Consider the following 17,084-nt stretch of genomic DNA (forward strand, 5'->3'; position numbering starts at 1 on the left):
ATTGAGAGATACAAGTCAAATATCTCAAGATGACTCGCCTTCCATAAAGGAGGGCAAAGCAATCAGATAAAAATTTCATTTTTCAAATCTCATTTTTTTAAACTTCCTCTCCATTAATTTTCATTATTATCAACCGCTGTATTGTGCTTCTGTATAAACCGCACTTGCGATTGTACGCGAGAATAATAGTCCGCGTTAGATTATAGAGTGTTTCGCAAGCTACATTGTGCTGATTGTACCCTATTAGGCGACTATTATCGATGCGGTGGTCCGCGTTTTTCTCGCTACATAACGCTCGAAGATATAACTATATAAATGAACGGATGTCTGATTGCGCCCCACTCTTCTCTGCCATGTTGCCGCCTCACGTTTTTTATAGTACCGGATGTGGCTGTCTGAATTTCGTATTACATCGGTACCAAACGTAACTGCCATATTAAGACTCGGGATCAAGCCGAGTTTAATTCAGTGCCGAGTGTATATGTGTGAGACGCGTGCGATAATATTCGCAGGAATCGTGAATGGCGTACGAATAGAGACTTCGAAACTAGGATTGAATCGTCGCGACAGAATGAGCCCGTCACGTGCTCTTTACGCTCGGTTGCATTTACACGAAAAAACAATTAGGAAAACAACCAAGCGACGTATGGCTCTTACACGTGAAGGTGCACGAGAAGGGAAGTGCGCGGAAAAGCGGCGAGACACACGTGACACGAATACTCCATACGTGAAATATTTATGTGAATAATTTTTTTTTTAATATTTCAATAAAATACATCAGAAATATTTCGTAGGCATTCGGTAGCATTGAAAAACGATTTAAAAAAATTTGCATCAAAGTATTTTACACAAATATTTCAGACATATTGTACAAATATATTATCGTGAGCGTAAAAAATATTTCCAAAACTTTGATTTCTCCTGGATGTGTATTTATATTTCGGTAATATTTCACGAAATATTTCACGCTTTTTTTGTTTTTTCGTCCGCGAAGCTTGCGATACTGACAGGCCGCGCGAAGGCGGTCCCTCGAGGTCAAGCACGTCGAGCACGTGAAAGCGACTGTGTGATACAGTGTGATGCATCGCGCTTGCACGGCGCGTAAATGCGAGCCGCGTTCGTCGCATCCATCGGCCGTCACGATCCGCCGTGCCGTCCATAAACCGCACCGCGGTTGAGACGAACGTGAAGAAGTCGAGCCCCTTCCCGGGGGCTTGGCTTGGTTTTGACTTCCCCGAGGAAACTTCGCGTGACATACATGTATGGCTCGATATATGGCGACTCTGTGTCTGGGGCGGTTCTGTGCCGCGATCTTTAGTATCGCATCACCTTTATTTTGGGAGATTTCGCCGACTTCGGCTATATATTCCGCTTGCCCGCAACGCTCTTGGAATTATCTCACCCTTGTTTATTAAACGTTATTGAAGGCCAACGAAATGCTTGCGAAAGTTGCGAGAGATCAAACACACCCTTCGCCTCGTATGCGCGTATCTGTATTTCGTAGAATCTATTGACTCTTCGAAACATCTCTCGCTCCTATCAACCTCTATAAATATGTTCTGCGGCCGTATCGAATCTTTATCTGGGAATTAAGTGCCGTAACTCTGGATGTATATTCTCCCCTCAAGTTGTTTTTCGCGCGATACCAAGACTCAGTTGAGTCTGAAATTCTGCGGAAGAGAAAAAGAAGAGGAAAGAGAAGATTAACGCCGTGAGATAAAGAGGAAGAAGAGCTTCGACTTCCCGAAGGCGGAAGGAAGAGTGCGAAGTACCGAAGAGCGGGACCGATCGGAGATTCCACCACCACCTCCGTCGTGTGCCCTACTGTCAACGAGGAGGTGCACCTCAGTTATACGCCACGGGGTTGAGAAGGCGGACGCGTTTGCTCCATGCTCCGGCTTCGGCGTCCCGATGTGCGTCGCTCCGCGGAGGAAGAAATCCCCCCTGTTTCGCGCACTCGTCGTTTCACACCCACTTCCCCGAATCAATTAATCGAAGAAACAAATATTTACCGGTGCGACGTCGTGGGCCGGTCGATCGCTTCTTTCCTTTCGGTCGAGGTGGCCTGGACTCTCCACGCGACTTTTCCCGCCCTTTTGATGACGCACGGCACGCGAAGAATGACGCGTGTAACGAGAGATATCGAAATCAGCAATGTATTAATCAACTATGTCGACCGAAATTAAAACGATTAAGATGGATATTTCTCTCGATATATGAAATAGCGATCGATAGTGAACGTGCGAGTTTCTTCATCCGTTCGCATTTCGGGTTTATGGAGTAACCCATTCATACTGATGAATCGGCAAAGGATAATGGCAAGGATATCGGCAAGGATAGGGCGAATGTGAAGCACGAGACGCAAAGCGCGAGACGAAGTTGTAGCCTTCTTCGCCTCGTTGCGTGGCGACGTGGGAAACTCGCGTGACACGCAGACTCTATTAAATGATATCGCGCGGAAATTGTCTTACGCGTAATTCGGACTCCGTATGAGTGATGGACGGGAAACGCGGCGGCCGTTAACGTATCACGCGACGAGTGAGCGACCGGCCGATCGATCGTTCCTTCGTCCTTTCGGACAAACGGAAGCGAAGTTGTATGTGCGCAAACCGAAAAATCGATTCGGGAAGAATAGTCGTAAAAAAAAGAAGATTAAAGAGCATCGGAAAGCATGGACTGACTCGGGAAAGAAGAAAAGACGAAGTGCGAAATCAGAAACGTGAAACGAATAAAAGCGTCATGTAAGTTTTATGAACAAAATTGAAACGTGAAAGATTTCTGAAGAGCCGTAGTGGCGATCTGGTAGAAACAGAAATTGAGATCGTAAAAAAAATTTCAAAGTTACGAAGGATAGATTGATTCGGGAAAAGAAAAATGTGAGCCAGATGTGGTCAGCGACGTCACGTAAGTTCCATGCGCGAAATTGAAATACGGAATCTATCCGTATTGTTCCGAGAAAACTCTCGATGATGATGAAGGATATATTAATTGATAATATTTATGAGATTTTAATAATCGCTATAGAGAGATATTGAACGTCTATTAAAAAAAATAATGACTGCTTCTTCGTTGAAAAGTATCGCGACGTGACTATTCCGATCTGTAGAGATCGGAAACCGAAATATTCTTCGACAGATAAACCCGATAATAATATCTAAGGAATATAACTCAGCGAGCGGGCCCATAGGTGACAATTATTGGTCTCTATAAATATCTCACAAGCGAGAGAGAGATTTCCGACAAGCCAACTAATTTAATGCCCGATGTGAACAAGAATAGAATGTAAAAATAACAACGTGGACATTTATCAAACGAAACTTTTCACAGCTATCTCTCTTTTTTCACGGTTATCTCTCTTTTAGAACACGTGGCGAGTCAACACGCCCGGTGATTGATTAATAATCTCTATAAGAGATATCAGACTTCCTTGAAAAAGCAATGACCGCCGCTTGTATCGTTAAAAAGTATCGCGACGTCACGATTGCTCCGGTCGATTTCGTGTCGTAACATAATACCATGCTTGATCATGAAGGGATGACGAGGATTGTTCATCGTACAATCGTCTCGTATCCCCGACGGCGCCAATAAGACCCATTGGTGCCCCCGATGATCATCGCGATGGGATTTCTGTCGAACGCGACCGATCTACCGTTCGATTACTTGGACCACACCGGGCCGACGAACGCGTCGTCCGTGGGCGCGGAACTGAACTTGCCGTACACCGTCTGCGAGATCCTGGTCGCGATTTGCGCCGTCTTCGGCAACGGCCTGGTGATCATCGTCTTCGGTAAGGAGCGGAAGCTACGAAGACGCACCAACTACTACATCGTTTCGCTGGCTACGGCTGATCTGCTGGTTGGACTGTTCGCGATCCCATTCGCGATCCTCGCGAGCATCGGCCTGCCGAAGAATCTCCACGCCTGTCTCTTCACCGTGTCGGTCCTTGTGGTCCTCTGCACCATCAGCATCTTCTGCCTGGTGGCGGTGTCCGTCGATCGTTACTGGGCGATACTGTATCCCATGGGATACTCGCGCACTGTACGCACTAAAACTGCCATAGGTGAGACATCACCCTCCGCACCAATCAACGTCATCGTCGTCTTCGTCGTTGACGTTGCTTGCCGCGGTCTTAGCTGACATCGTTAATTTGATATGTGATCTCGAGCGCTCGTGCCGCGAGATTAATAACGGTCGATCTAAATTGATCCGATTGATCACCACTCCCGCGAGAACACGGCGGAAACTCGATCGTGTCGTAACGATTACGCAGTTAGGCGAATTAATCTCTTACAATTTTTTTTTTTTTTGCTGCTTTCTCGCTAAACAAGCCGTATTCGAGCGTAATTGAGATTGCCAATAATTTGAATTGAGTAATCACAGCTCTGGCGATTTGATATTTATATTGTTACATATATAGAATGTTGCGTTTGAAGTACATAGATATATATGAATGAAGAGAAAAAATTTATCTAATCAAGATTATTAGTTTCAAGCGTTGAGGCAATCAGTTCTAAACTTAAATGTGTATGTGTGCATTTATAGTTTTCCGTGCAAAAATAACATACTGTAATAACATACTGCGTGAAAAGCTGTACACGTTTAAACGTGTGATATAGTATTATCTTTACATGGAAAATTAAGTCTCACACACACACACACGCGCGCGCGCGCGCACGCACACACACACAGACAATTATTGGATACTTAAATTTTTCTTCAACGTACATATACAACGTATAAATAAAAATACTAAATTTTAATAAATATTTTTTTGAATAATTTTAAGTAAATATTTAATAAACATAAGCATATATTTATTTGATACAAAAATTATTAATTTGATTTAACTATCATTTTTTTATCGAGTGAATATTTATTTACTGTAAGTAAATGTTTAGATACTTTTTAAAGAAATATATAACTTTAATATGCATCAATGCGCATTAATGCGTCCAACGAATTCGGTTGGATGCACTTGTGCGCACTGATGCATATTAAAATCGTTCTGTACATTGAAAAAAAAAATTTACTGAATTTTAATACATATTTCTTTAAAAAGTACAACATTTACTTACTTAAAAAAATGATAGTTAAATCAAATTAATGATTTTTGTATCAAATAAATATATGCTTATGTTTATTAAATATTTACTTAGAATTATTGAAGCAAATATTTATTAAAATTTAGTATTTTCATTTCACTTTTTTAATTTAAAATTCACATTTCAATTTAAAATTTTTATATTTTAGTATATTGATTTTATTTGAATGTAAAAGTGAAATGTAAATACATATTTCAAATTAAAAAAAATATACATTTTTCCTAACAGTAGAATAAAGTGTACGGAAGATTTAATGGTTTAATCCATTTGTATTTTTATATTAAACACACATTTTTGCAACAATTTATATACGACGGCTTTAATATCCGTACTGAGTGCATCCAATTCGATATTACCTAGATTTGCAGATGTTACATAGATATGTAATTTCTAGTATCTTATTGATATCTTATTGATATCTTATTGATGCAATGAAAGCGTGTACTTGGCAAGTATGGCTCTTTGGGCCATTCAAGTAATATAAATTACGAGTTAGACACACATGTGGCACTTAGTTGCTCAATTACGGACTTGTTTAGTCAAGGACCGGTCAAAGAAAGCTCAGAGGTCTTTAGGTGTGTTATTAACTACGTTGATGTCGTTAACGAAAGGAACAACAAAAGAGTCCGGTAGTCGTGCGCAATATTCTAGTCCCAATTTCCGGCACGTGCCAGTGTAAACGTGAGGACACAGATATACGAGCTGATATAATTACGATAGCATTGTTCGCATAATTCGCGATTGTTGTACACCGCGTCCCTGTCTTAAGCCGCGTCGCATGACATCGTGTCGCGTTTATTAAGCGTGAATGCATACGCCAATTAGCGCGAATATGCAAAACAATTGTGAAATTGCATCGCGTACTTCTTAAAATAATCGTAAAATCTCCACGTGTTTTTTTCCCCCCATACCGATTTTGTATCGTGCACGAACGAGAAGTTCTTGAACTGATAGGCAAATTTGATTTACAGTTTGAGAGAAGACATGTTTCAAAATGATCTGAAAAGAAAGAATCAACCAGTCGTAATTTTGTTTCAAGACTAGAAATGGGTGATTCTAAATTCTTACAGATCCTGATTTGAAAAATCAAAAGAGATATCTCGGCGAATCGTTCCCTTACTTCAAAAGTGACACAACTTAGAAAATTAACTTTCTCGAAAAAACTATTTTTCAACTTGACAAAAAATTATTGCTTAATCAAATAATAAAAAAAAATATATATATATATTCTGAACATGATCAAATGTCATTTTTATGGTTTTTGTTTCACGATTCTTAAAAAATGATCCTTTTTGTGTGTTAATTTTGATGATTTACTTTGATTTTTATGTATCACTTTTGAAGTAAGAGAGCAATTTAGACCTTGTTGTTTTATAAACAGTGATAATATTAAACATTGAATATTTTTTCGAAAAAGTTACATTTAGATATATCCTTTATTATTTTGTAAATATTTATTCTCTATACATATAAGTTATAATACAACGTTAATTCTAAGATCAATACGGAGTTTTTGATCAAATAGAACTTCTTTTAAAGGCAAGACTTTAACTCTCAAATTAAACCTTTTTATTGAGCATGCGACAATAAAAGTGTTAAATTATGTAAATATCTACAAAAATTTAGTCGATATATCCTAAAAGTTATTACAAAATTTTTCAGAAAATGTCCAAGCAAATTTTAAGAAATTAAGAGCAGAAAATATTTTTCACTTTATATAATTCAGCGATAAAAGACCCATCTTTTGAATCACGCCAGTCCAGTGATAAATACAAAATTTATCAGCATATAATGTTTGTTTCTTTCTTTTGAATATTTCAATCGTTCAAGATAAATGATAAATAAACAAACTGATTAGATTAATACTATTAATAGAAATAGTCTTCAAAGTATTATGAAATGTCAGTTCCTACATATTGCACCTGATAACGCATTTCCCAACGGAGTGCCTCTTTCCAGGAACCTGCATCAAGTGAATCGATAAGAAACTATACATATATCCGTATCCGCGGATATATACAAAAATTACCTCATCAATGTAGAAACCGAGGAGAGCGTAAGAAATCGATATTAATCGCGATGAATGACCGATGCGTAATGAACGGATGCGCGCGAATAAGTTATTATCTGAATCATTTGAGCGTACGCATCTAATTATCGCGACGACGCGACGTGACGACGGCATGGCGCGTCGATCCATTGACAGTGAAGCGATCAATGGAGACCCGAAGGGAACGATATTAATGGAAAAGATGACCGGTTTGTAGGTATAATATGCGCATGCTGGGTAGCGGGCACTCTGGTAGGCTTCTTACCGCTCTTCGGATGGAATGCCGGCGAGATGAACGATCACAGATGCATCTTCACGAACGTCATGGACTACGACTACCTTGTGTTCCTGTACTTCGCCACGATCATCTTCCCTGCACTGCTGATCGCGGCTTTCTACGCTCACATATATCGAGTAATCGTGAAACAGGTCAGTCGCATGAAAGAGAGATCCTGATGGCAATGGCACGACGCCCTTACAAAAATTTAACCCTCCATCGACAATGAGAAAATTTTTACCCTCCGTCCTCAATCTGAAATCTTCAAACTTCAGTGCAGATTTTTATATTATTTTGGATTATTGTATAAAAATCTGGAAAAAATTCTTATATGCAATATTAAATAATAAAAGAATCAAATTTATATGAATTCTTTAAGTTAAATAACATTTTGTTATGTTTGACTTCCAAGTGTGTCAAAGTGTATTATTTTAATATAAAACATATGATTGTTGACGTTTCTTGAGTTAAATTTGTTTAACTCCATTGTTAATATTGATTAGTTATTAATTTGTAATATTGCAAATCAGATTCCACTGAATTTGGGAACCTGATGTGTGACTCACTTTTGATGGAAGGATCAATGATTACGATTTAAGAGATCTATCATTACTGATGATGGCTACAAAGAGAGCCGAAACGTTTAATAAAGAAGATTAAACACTCTTTGGAAAATAATCTTTGGATTGGAATTTAATCTCTGGCACCTCTAGCGGCCTTGTCTCGAATTAGCCTCGAATTTAGTGTTTATTTTTATTTTTACTCCATAGTTTTAGTTAAATTAAGAACATATTAAATACAAGCAATACCTTATTAAAAGTAATTGAAATTTAATATAATTTGTTATTACGAAGTTAACAGTGAAAATGTTAACAATGATTTTTTTTAATATCATAGAAGCTGGATTGTATTTTACTTATTTTTCATAAATCTAAATTTCTTTGCCAGAATTCACATACAGTCAAAAATCGTTTCTTTAACATTCCGGAGAACTAATATTGAAAGATATTCATTAATTCTGTATTTTGAGTATTAAAATGTTTAATACTCAAAATCTCTTTTGTTTAATATTTAAAATATTAATCAATTACTATCTTTTACCCTGGCAAAAATAAAAATCGGAGTGTAAATCAGATATAAGGAAAGAGTAACAGGAAAGTAAACGAAGCTTCTCGAAGGGGGCGAAAATGGAAATAACAAATCGTAAAAGAAGCATATAAACGCTTCTGTTACGTTTTGCTCCAATTTTCGCTTGCGCTTCTGTTACTCTTCCTTTACATTCAATTTACATTCCGATTTTTATTTTTGCCAGGATAGTATCAAATTGGCTGGATTAAATTAGATTTTTGTGGGGGCATCGCGTACAAAATGTAGCTGAAAATAGCCAAAGAGAGTAACGGATACGACGGTTATAGCTACAGCAAATCGTCACGATGGATCCCAGTGATTCAGGGGGTGGTGGTACCGTTCGCCGTCTCGGCGTCCTTCGTCTCGGTGGCCGTTTGAGCGGTAATCATCACCAGACGACGGGAACAATGCTACGTTGTCTAGGCGCTGCGCGTAAACGGGAAGTCAAGGCCACGCAGAACCTTTCTCGCATCGTCGTCTTCTTCATCGTTTGCTGGTTTCCGCTGTATACGATAAACTGCGTGATGGCCTTCTGCCCGCGCTGCGAGGTGGACGACTTCTTCATGAAGTTCTGCATCATCCTTTCGCACATCAATTCGGTCGGCAATCCACTCCTTTACGCCTACCACCTCAAGGACTTTCGCATCGCCCTTAAGAACTTCGTCTGGAGGCTGCTTTTTCCGCATAGCGATGTCAAGTCCAGCGTGATCAGTGTGATCCATGATCGGGGTTCCTTCGTCGGTTCGCAGAGGCAACTTCAAAGGCGATTCAGCGGCTTTGATCAACCGAGGAGTCAGAGGCCGAGCTTGCTACGCCAGGTGATATTTGACCTACTTCATGTTACTTCATTTGATTCGACTAATATTTTCATCTTATTATTATTATCTACCTCCATTTAATTGGTTGTTGCAGGTTATTGATAACAACAGAAGAATGGACAGTACGTATTCCGAAAGGCGTGTCTCGTTAATCAGACAGAAAGAAACGCACCAAAACATTACGGATGTCAGCATTACAGTCGGAAGTGCGATTCTAATGAGCAACTCCGCGCCGGTGAACAAACGAACGATTGAGAAGGAATTAGCCAGCGACGGCGACATCGTCGATCGCACCGACGATGCGACCGATTATGGAATTTCCTCCTCGATGGAACTGCAAACATACAAGTCGCTGGCACCTCTTCTGCCCGCAGAGGAAGACCGCATCGAGGAAACGCCGCCTGCATCGATCTTCGTTATCGAGGCCGACGTGGTGAATCATGCCTCTCCTGATCATCTCCTGGTTGTAGAAGAATCTCGGGACAGAATCGACGTAGCGGGTGGTTAATAGAGTAATTGCGAAAGAAAAGAACTGGAACATTCTTCAAACGGAGCTAAGACATTTGAACATTTTTTTCTTCGAAATTCCTTGATGTGCCGATTAATTTTATTAATTAATTACTTATCGAGTGTGCCATATAGTTGATACCACACGTGTTTTAGTGTAAATTTAAATGAATTGAAATGGAGCGATAGAGTAATACTCTATTTGAAGCTTCAAACAAAAAGCGACAAACGGAGCGTGATGAGTCAGCGAGTTCTATTTTTTATTATATATTGTAAATAAAACGTAAATAGGATAGATAAGAGAAACTTCCAGGACATTTAAGGAAAAAGGAAACGTATTTCCGAACGGTTGGCGAGGATCAAATGCCGTGTGTGGGATTCATGCAGGATTGCCAAGGATGATAAATACATATACGCAGAGGGAAAAATATACTTAATGTTGTACAGTAGAACAGTGCATATTGTGATTATGTATCCACTCGTATTCCCGTAGAACGTTTGCACGATGCTTGTGCAATATTCTGCATAACGTAATTGGCATAACTAGACGATCAACATGCGCCATTCTTCCCATTTACTCTTATGCGCGATATTTACTAAATTATATGCCCATACGACACACATGTATGTCAATATAATTTTCTAAAGTCATCAAAATGATATTTTAATCGACAAGAGTATCGATCGCGATACTATTAAATAATTAAATAATCAGCCGTGCCCGTTATTAAAAGTTAATAAAGTTTGGCACGCGAACTGCTCTCTAAAGATGATAATTCATAGATAACAAGACTTTAATTACTGGTCAATTAAACTTTGGTTTAACAAAACATCGTCCGATGCAAACTTTAACGGAAAATTTAATAAAAAAAATTTTTAACCAGGAATTTTTGTCAAATATGTCCTGTCAAATGCACATCTTTTTTATCAAAATACAAACAAGTTTATTGTTAATTAAAATTGCGAGAAATGTAAAATTAACAAATGTTATACGATGGATATTATGCGAATGAATCGATAAATTTAATTATTTTAATACTCATTCTCTCTCTCTCTCTCTCTCTCTCTCTCTCTCTCTCTCTCTCTCTCGACCTTTGTAACTATTTATTTTTGCGTTAACTATATAAAATCTCAAAAAATGATCTATATTATTTTTTATTTAGAATTTGAGATTATATAAGAATTCTAGTTTCTATCAAATTTAGACAATTTTTATTGAGAACTCAAAATTTTGAAATCTTGAAAATATTGTGACGATTACTTTATTGAATAAGAAAATAAAATTGATTGAAAAGGATATGTGTATGTATGTTACTCATATGAATTTTTAGCGATACGATAAGCATTTTAAATTGTGTAATGCGACTCTGCGAACGAACGAAATCAATGTTATTAAAGCTTCGTGCGTGTAATCTATATGTGCATTCGATGCTTCATTGCCACCCAAGTTCTTCTAATTAGCGAAAATTTTTTTTAAAGTTTTTCATATAATTTTTTAGAATTTTTGTATAAGTTTATAACTTTTTAAAAGATTTCTTAAATTTTTTTAAATATGAATTGAGATACTTTTAAGAAATTTTGGTCTATATGTTTTCTCTTTTACAACTTTTAACAAATATAATTCTAAAAGACTCTATTTTTAAGATTTTTCATTCTATAATCTCCAAAAAAAAAATATTTATAAAATCTAAAGAAAACACTCTAGTAGCAAGCTAATGTTGTTTGTCGTCATTTTGACATAAAAATGACATCTTTGGAATATCCTTTTGACATCAAATGACGACAAATAATATCAGCTTACTATAACCTAGATATAGATATTTGTTAAATCTAAGGTATTGATCTTCAGAAATCTTCATAAATTTAAAATCTATAAAATTCTTAAAAACATATTAGGAAAATCTTTTTAATCTTGATATGACTTTCGTCAATTCCTTTCCAGTTCCATTTTGATGCATACGCGACTGTCTGTAATCGATATAATTCTTAGAATTAGAAAAAATATAAAATAAGTTAAATCGAGATTAAATAAGTTAATCTATATTAACAGAAATGGACATCTGATCTTTTTCTATCTGTTTCTTTTTCAATTTACATTTCCTAGAAGTTTTGTTCACATTTTTGTTTTTCCTTACATTCGATTACGCTCTGGTATTTATTTTAGTTCGGAAACATAAATATTATTGCAATAAATGAACGAAAAAGATTCACTCTATCATTATAAATAATGAAATCTTATCGCGAAAAAGTGATAAGAAATAAATATGCGTAATCTACTGGTGCGGTTGATAGTTCGAAACGCAACAAGTGGCGGGAAAATATGGCAGCGGCCACACAACGCGCGTTCCCGCCTTTTTTGATTTACTGTGCCGGCAGCCGGATTGCCGGAGTCAGTCAGAGCAGTGTCGAGGAGCACGTTGGAATCAGCGGATGACGAATTGAGTATCGCTCGGAATGCGTCGAGAAACGACGAGATATAGCTCTAGACCCGCGGGTATCGAGAAACAATCGATTTGATGCTTGAAACGAAGCATGAATCCGAGCGAGGTTGAATTCCTCGGCGAAAAACAGCTGGTCAGTATTGTACCGAATTTCAACTCCGACATAATTTACCTGATCTCGGGTTCAGTGGGTCCATTTCGCGCCGGTTTGCCCGTCAGGGTGCCGATTTGGCTCGCCGTGTGTCTGAAGCAGAAGCAGAAGTGTCGTATCGTCAGTCAAGAATGGATGGACATCGAGGGTCTGAACGAGAGGAAAGAGATGGAGAAGATGTCCAAGTAAATCCTTGCCAGAGTTTCTTCTTATTGTTATACTTGTCAGCTGCTATGACATCTTGTTTTCTGTTAATCTCTGATTTTGAGCATTTTAATATAAACTCCGTTCAGCAGAATGTTTATTTACAACTGTTACACTGAGAGAAAAATGTACTAAATTTTAATATTTGAATAGTACCAATTGTATATTTACTAAGTGTAAATATATATTTATTTGGTACAAGACATGATATATTTATTTGGAACATTGATTTGATTGTTATTATTTTTTGTTTAGCAAACATGTATTCCGTAAATAAATGTTATATTAGTGCTATTCAAACAATTATTTATTAAAAATTAGTACATTTTTTCCCAGAATAGTAATCCTGCTAAATATTAGTTTTGTAACTAAAAATTTTTTTCTTTAAAATAGAGAGTACAATTTCTCTAGACCTAAAAATATAATACTATTAGTACAAAGAACTTCAAACAGCTGAACGCAACTATTCAATTAAATTTTATAGTAATTTGACTTATTCCATGTAGAAACGCCTATTCATGAAAATTCCAATGTACCAGGTTGTTTACAGAGATGCCGAGCAGTCATTATATGGACGAGAGTCAAATTCTGCTGAATGTGGCAAATGACGATATTCCTGATGCAGATGGAATAAGAATTGCCGTAAAGGTGAGTATTGAGGATGAACTAGTTCTTATACAAGAGAGAGAGATATTTTGACAAAGGTAGAATTTATATGTATGTAATTGTTTGTATTTTAGGACATGTGGGACATAAGAATGTCTAAATTACGAACATCCGTGGATGCTTTTGTGAAGAGCGAAGGGGTGCATGCAAGACTGGATCATCTCACTGCAATGGAGATTAATGGTATACGTCCGCTGCTGCCACATGCATTAGATCAAATGTTGCGGATACAATCTGTAAGTATATGGCTGTAAGCTTTCAAATTGATATATCTATTTTCCTTACATGCAAGAATTCTGTCAATTTTATTATTATCATCTATCCTTATTATTATAATTTTTATTATTTTGCAATAGTTATTTTATGTATGAGCTTGTTTGCATGGCTTCTTTATAGGCAAATTCAGATGAAGCAAATTCCCAACAGAGTAGTGGAAGTGGAAGTTTAAGTATGTAAGAAAAATATCTAATTATTTATATTAATGCTGTTGCGGCATAATAAATAGAGAGAGAGAGAGAGAGAGAGAGAGAGAGAGAGAGAGAGAGAATATTGTTATAATTTTTATATTTAATTGTATACATCAAAAAATTTAATAATTTATTTTTTGTACTCAATTATATATATTATATATATTTCTTGATATGTATCACCTAATATTTCAATCGTATTGTGGATCATATATAATATAATATAGATATAGGGAATAAAATACACGATATATTTGATATATGAATATTATATAACACTTTTATTATTAGCTAGAGCTTATTTTCATACTGTTACATACATTCACTAGCATATCTCGATCACATTTTCTTACTATATATAATAAGTGCATATTTACATCGGTGATTGCTTGATTGTTCTTATTCATTGTCCATTATCGTATGGCATTCCGCATTTATATTTACATTTGCTAAGCTTATAGTACACACAGTCCCTTAACAATCTTTGATTTTTTCTCCTTAAAAATAATCGCGCGATCGTAAGGCCACTCTTTAGAAAAATCGAGGCTACTCTCGTTTGTTAGATTTTTTTAAAAATGTACAATTTTGTATAAAAAATTATTAGAAAGACAGCGAAAACACCCACAAAATATCGCATAATAATAAATATTAATTAATATTAAGTTTTTGCGTGCTTCGATTATAGTCGACCACAAAAAAAAGATTAGATAATAAAATTTTTCAAGAGATGAAAAAAATATATATACATATATAATTTGAAAAAAATTAATGCATTCCGACGCATTGCGCATTTGGCAGTGTTAATAAATTAATTATTATTACAATTATCGGCAAGTATAACACGAGTGAATAAATGAAACCTATTATGACGCAGACAGGCGGCAATATAATTTACGTTTTTAGTCGATTTAAAATAAACTAGCGTGCATTATTTAAAACGACGTAAGTACCATATGTCCCGTCAAGCGAGTACTCAGAAATATCACATAATGTCCGTTTGCAGAAACATTAATGTTTCTTCAAAATCATTAATTCATTCCCTTAGACCGCTACGATTTTACTAGGATCCACTTTAACTCGAATAAACATGGTATCGTCTTTGACGAAGTGTCGTTTCTTCACCATCTCATGAGAAACGAATCTTGGGAAACCGAAACCAAGAGAGTCTGGTTCACGACTCGGCCGTTGAAAGTTCTTCCATGTCGGGTCTGGTATAAAGCTTTCCACGATGTTGCAAGCCTTTTCCGCGATGACTGTCTGATCGAACATCGTGAACGACACACTGTGCGAGAACGGCCATCGCAGAAGTGCATCATACTCGCCAGGTAGGATTTTTATGTATATCGATATATGACTGCCCTCTCCGGTCCCGTTTCCGTTTAAGAAGATGGAAGCCTATAAAATCGAAAAATCTTTTTAGCGAATTAACTTAACATTTAATCTTTTAATGCCAACTAACCAGACAACATAAATACATTTAAAAAATGTCCGACACAGAAAATCCGCAAGATATTCAATCTTAAGAAAACGAAATTCTATTCTGTATTTATTTATGCTTTTACTCTGAAAAATCTAATATATGAGATTGTGTGACTACATTTTTGATTATATAAATCTTGTATAATAATTTTTATAATAGTTCTCTTTTAATACTTCATTTCAGGCTTTGTCTCATTAATTGCAATGATATAAAGATGAAATATGTAATTTACTTTTATAATATATATAGAAGAAGGAGAGAATGATACAATTAATTGCGCAAGGAACTCGTGCATATATGTATTATATAAAATTATAATTATGACATCACAACTCTGAAGGTGACTCCTACATGGTAAATAATACTGTCAGTATTAACAAATACTGGCAATACTACTGATCATGTGTGATTAATGAATTGATGTAGAATACTGATGGAGAACTGGATTTTTATTTTCGTGCATCAGTATCGCTTTATTAGAATTCATGTCACAGTATGTTACAATAAATAATGTACGTAAAACTAAAGTGAAATATATTATCAATAATATTGATCGTGTAAGGTTGTAAAAATACTAAAAATATTAATGCATATTATCAGTATTACTGATCAGTATTATTGACCGTGTAGGGTCATCTTGAAGCAGAGTATCATATAATTTTTATTACGCTTTTAAGACGCAGCAATAAGAGACATCAAAACAAAAATCGAGCCGAAAATTGACTATTAATATATTTACATATATATGTAACGCACCTGTAATTTGTATCCGTATTGACTAGTATAAAAAGGTGGACTGACAAGCTCCATCCCTTCCTTCGCTTTTGCTTCCGACATCTTGGCGGCATAATCCGTAATTTTCCATATAAGCGTGCCCGTGTAATTTAACGATAGCTTGCTAATTGCTGATTTCAAGCTGGTAATTTGATGTTGTTGCTTCGTCACCAAACTGCACATGAGACTTAGATGCATCTTTGCGGATTCCTCCAGATGTTTGTCTAACGAGAATCTATTTCCCTGTTACAAAAAATCATGATGTAACACTTTTTAGACTAGAATTAAAATATTAAATGAGAGAATAAGTTTCGTTTAAGCAAATTAACAAATTATATATTTTAAATTCCCAAGTCACTCCAATTATAACGTCATTACTGTCGATATTAAAATTAAAGGTAGAATCCAACAGGGCGAATGAGAGTACAGCGCAGTTATTTGTACGCAAAATAATAAAGTAATATTTTTACTCTTTTATTCTAAAATTTATAATATCATTCAAATAAATTGTACGTTTCGATTCACTTTGGAGTCCTCAGCATTGAGTTACAAAATTAGTGTGTGTACATCCTCTACATGTCAAATTGAGCACCAATAAATTGTAGATTTAACTAATTTTGTAATTCAAAGCTGAGAAGGACTCCAAAGTAAATCGAAAAGTATAATTTATTTGAATGACGTCGTAAATTTGAGAATAAAAGAGTAAAATTATTACTTTATTGTTTTTCGTACTGATAATTGCGCTGTACTCTTATTCACTCTGTTAAATTCTACTTTTGATTTAAAATTCCCAAAGTTAGAAAATTTTGAATTTATTTCATCGAATCAATCGATCAATTAATTTGCTTTTTATTATTCATTCTTTATTTTTCATTCTCGGAAAAAAAGAAAAGCACAAATTTTCCCGAAGAAAAATTTAAAGTCATATGTAGAAAAAATTAAAGTGTGTGAAATAAATGTTCTTTTATTTCTTATTAAATATTTAATTATATTTCAGAATTATGTTAAGATATTTATGT

At 35.9% G+C, this 17,084-nt stretch overlaps 3 protein-coding genes across 9 annotated transcripts in view; 2 read left to right on the top strand and 1 right to left on the bottom strand.

Annotated features, from left to right (window-relative positions):
* The first annotated feature begins 3,037 nt into the window (after positions 1–3,037).
* LOC108756198 (adenosine receptor A2b-like) lies at positions 3,038–9,923 on the top strand. 2 transcript variants are annotated; one of them, XM_018499815.1, is made up of 4 exons: positions 3,038–4,060; positions 7,370–7,581; positions 8,845–9,375; positions 9,470–9,923. In XM_018499815.1, exons 1-4 carry the CDS (start codon positions 3,607–3,609, stop codon positions 9,881–9,883), a joined length of 1,611 nt encoding a protein of 536 aa, XP_018355317.1. In that variant the 5' UTR covers positions 3,038–3,606; the 3' UTR covers positions 9,884–9,923. The 2 variants fall into 2 exon arrangements, with proteins under 2 accessions (XP_018355317.1, XP_018355318.1); XM_018499816.1 differs by having other exon boundaries at positions 8,851–9,375.
* Positions 9,924–12,292: 2,369 nt separating this feature from the next.
* The window catches only part of LOC108756308 (DNA replication complex GINS protein PSF2), a 7,452-nt gene continuing 2,660 nt past the window's right edge, over positions 12,293–17,084 (top strand). The window contains exons 1-4 of the mRNA XM_018500030.1: positions 12,293–12,659; positions 13,218–13,326; positions 13,419–13,580; positions 13,741–13,792. Of these exons, the coding sequence (XP_018355532.1) occupies positions 12,415–12,659; positions 13,218–13,326; positions 13,419–13,580; positions 13,741–13,792 (568 nt within the window). The 5' untranslated portion in view covers positions 12,293–12,414. The remainder of the gene's footprint in view (positions 12,660–13,217; positions 13,327–13,418; positions 13,581–13,740; positions 13,793–17,084) is intronic.
* Positions 14,588–17,084, bottom strand: part of LOC108756307 (TNF receptor-associated factor 4) — an 18,706-nt gene continuing 16,209 nt past the window's right edge. For all 6 annotated transcript variants that reach the window (XM_018500027.1, XM_018500026.1, XM_018500025.1 and 3 more), the window contains 2 exons: positions 16,048–16,308; positions 14,588–15,206 (listed from right to left, as the gene is read on the bottom strand). In XM_018500027.1, coding sequence (XP_018355529.1) covers positions 14,853–15,206; positions 16,048–16,308 — 615 coding nt within the window. In that variant the 3' untranslated portion in view covers positions 14,588–14,852. The remainder of the gene's footprint in view (positions 15,207–16,047; positions 16,309–17,084) is intronic.

Source organism: Trachymyrmex septentrionalis, unplaced genomic scaffold (genome assembly GCF_001594115.1).
Source record: "Trachymyrmex septentrionalis isolate Tsep2-gDNA-1 unplaced genomic scaffold, Tsep1.0 scaffold97, whole genome shotgun sequence".
Lineage (NCBI taxonomy): Eukaryota > Metazoa > Arthropoda > Insecta > Hymenoptera > Formicidae > Trachymyrmex > Trachymyrmex septentrionalis.

Bases quoted from the DNA above. Each gene is read 5' to 3' on its own strand.
- LOC108756198 (XM_018499815.1), top strand. From the start codon at position 3,607: ATGATCATCGCGATGGGATTTCTGTCGAACGCGACCGATCTACCGTTC. The intron at 7,582-8,844 runs GTCAGTCGCATG...CGACGGTTATAG, and splicing joins ATCGAGTAATCGTGAAACAG to CTACAGCAAATCGTCACGAT. The intron at 9,376-9,469 runs GTGATATTTGAC...TGGTTGTTGCAG, and splicing joins GGCCGAGCTTGCTACGCCAG to GTTATTGATAACAACAGAAG.